We start from the raw sequence: 2,038 nt of genomic DNA on the forward strand, positions 1-2,038 counted from the left end.
CCTTTCCCAATACAACTTTTTCATCTATCTCAATATTTCTGTCATTCCCCCTAATCTCTCACTCACTTTCTCACACTCAGTCACTCTCCATCACGCCTTCCCTCCTTCCTTCGCTTCCTCCATCCCTCTTTCATTTAGTTTCATAATTGTGTTTCTCTCACTGTTTCCTCCCCTCTCTGCAGCTGTGTTGACTGTCCACATCACAGGACAACCATTATCGTTGGAGAAACATTCACATTTCACGTCAAGGTGCTACGTTTTACTGGGAGATTCTGAGAACGTTTTACTGGGAGGTTCTGAGAACATTTTACTGGGAGGTCCTGAGAAGGTTTTACTGGGAGGTTCTGAGAAGGTTTTACTGGGAGGTTCTGAGAACGTTTTACTGGGAGGTCCTGAGAACGTTTTACTGGGAGGTCCTGAGAACGTTTTACTGGGAGGTTCTGAGAACGTTTTACTGGGAGGTCCTGAGAACGTTTTACTGGGAGGTTCTGAGAACGTTTTACTGGGAGGTTCTGAGAACATTTTACTGGGAGGTTCTGAGAAGGTTTTACTGGGAGGTTCTGAGAACGTTTTACTGGGAGGTCCTGAGAACGTTTTACTGGGAGGTTCTGAGAACGTTTTACTGGGAGGTTCTGAGAACGTTTTACTGGGAGGTTCTGAGAACGTTTTACTGGGAGGTTCTGAGAACGTTTTACTGGGAGGTTCTGAGAACGTTTTACTGGGAGGTTCTGAGAAGGTTTTACTGGGAGGTTCTGAGAACGTTTTACTGGGAGGTTCTGAGAAGGTTTTACTGGGAGGTTCTGAGAACGTTTTACTGGGAGGTTCTGAGAACGTTTTACTGGGAGGTCCTGAGAATGTTTTACTGGGAGGTCCTGAGAACGTTTTACTGGGAGGTTCTGAGAACGTTTTACTGGGAGGTTCTGAGAACATTTTACTGGGAGGTCCTGAGAAGGTTTTACTGGGAGGTTCTGAGAACGTTTTACTGGGAGGTTCTGAGAACATTTTACTGGGAGGTTCTGAGAAGGTTTTACTGGGAGGTTCTGAGAACGTTTTACTGGGAGGTCCTGAGAACGTTTTACTGGGAGGTTCTGAGAACGTTTTACTGGGAGGTTCTGAGAACGTTTTACTGGGAGGTTCTGAGAACGTTTTACTGGGAGGTTCTGAGAACGTTTTACTGGGAGGTTCTGAGAACGTTTTACTGGGAGGTTCTGAGAAGGTTTTACTGGGAGGTACTGAGAACGTTTTACTGGGAGGTTCTGAGAAGGTTTTACTGGGAGGTTCTGAGAACGTTTTACTGGGAGGTTCTGAGAACGTTTTACTGGGAGGTCCTGAGAATGTTTTACTGGGAGGTCCTGAGAACGTTTTACTGGGAGGTTCTGAGAACGTTTTACTGGGAGGTTCTGAAAACGTTTTACTGGGAGGTTCTGAGAACGTTTTACTGGGAGGTTCTGAGAACGTTTTACTGGGAGGTTCTGAGAACGTTTTTCTGGAAGATTTATTGCAGAAATTATAGCACATCAAGGTTTCCTCTAGACATTCTCATTTGGGACAGTTTACTCTCCTTTTCTACCGCCTCTCACCAGAGATAAACACTAACCCATTGCCCCGGAGCAGGAAACATGATCAGTCAGGCAGGTGGAATCTGCTCAGTTGTTCCCCAAATGGGTTACTTACGTTTTCAACTTTCAAAGTTTATTTGCCACGTGCACATGATACAACAGGTGTAAAACAGTACAGTGAAACGCTTACTTGTGAGCTCTTTCCCACAATGCAGTGATATTAACAATAATATAGATAATATAACATTTTTAAAAACACTAGAAATATGAGAATGCAGGTATATACAGGTCAGAGTCAGTACCTTATTCAATGTCCAGGGGTACTGGAGTGGTTGTATATACAGGTCAGTACCTTATTCAATGTCCAGGGTTTCTGGAGTGGGTGTATATACAGGTCAGTACCTTATTCAATGTCCAGGGGTACTGGAGTGGTTGTATATACAGGTCAGTACCAGTACCTTATTCAATGTCCAGGGGTT

At 44.3% G+C, this 2,038-nt stretch overlaps 1 protein-coding gene across 1 annotated transcript; it reads right to left on the minus strand.

Annotated features, from left to right (window-relative positions):
• Window positions 1-252: 252 nt before the first annotated feature.
• LOC139580305 (uncharacterized) lies at window positions 253-1,518 on the minus strand. Its single transcript, XM_071408844.1, has 3 exons — window positions 1,152-1,518; window positions 672-1,064; window positions 253-416 (listed from the first exon to the last, which is right to left on the minus strand). The coding sequence occupies exons 1-3, from the start codon at window positions 1,516-1,518 to the stop codon at window positions 253-255; spliced, it is 924 nt and encodes a 307-aa protein (XP_071264945.1).
• Window positions 1,519-2,038: the final 520 nt, after the last annotated feature.

This window comes from Salvelinus alpinus, chromosome 7 (genome assembly GCF_045679555.1).
Source record: "Salvelinus alpinus chromosome 7, SLU_Salpinus.1, whole genome shotgun sequence".
NCBI classification, from domain to species: Eukaryota; Metazoa; Chordata; class Actinopteri; order Salmoniformes; family Salmonidae; genus Salvelinus; species Salvelinus alpinus.

Coding starts and splice junctions, on each gene's coding strand:
- LOC139580305 (XM_071408844.1), bottom strand. CDS start 1,518: ATGTGCTATAATTTCTGCAATAAATCTTCCAGAAAAACGTTCTCAGAA. Junction 1,065..1,151: donor AACGTTCTCAGAACCTCCCA/GTAAAACGTTCT, acceptor AAACGTTCTCAG/GACCTCCCAGTAAAACGTTC. Junction 417..671: donor AACGTTCTCAGAACCTCCCA/GTAAAACGTTCT, acceptor AAACGTTCTCAG/GACCTCCCAGTAAAACGTTC.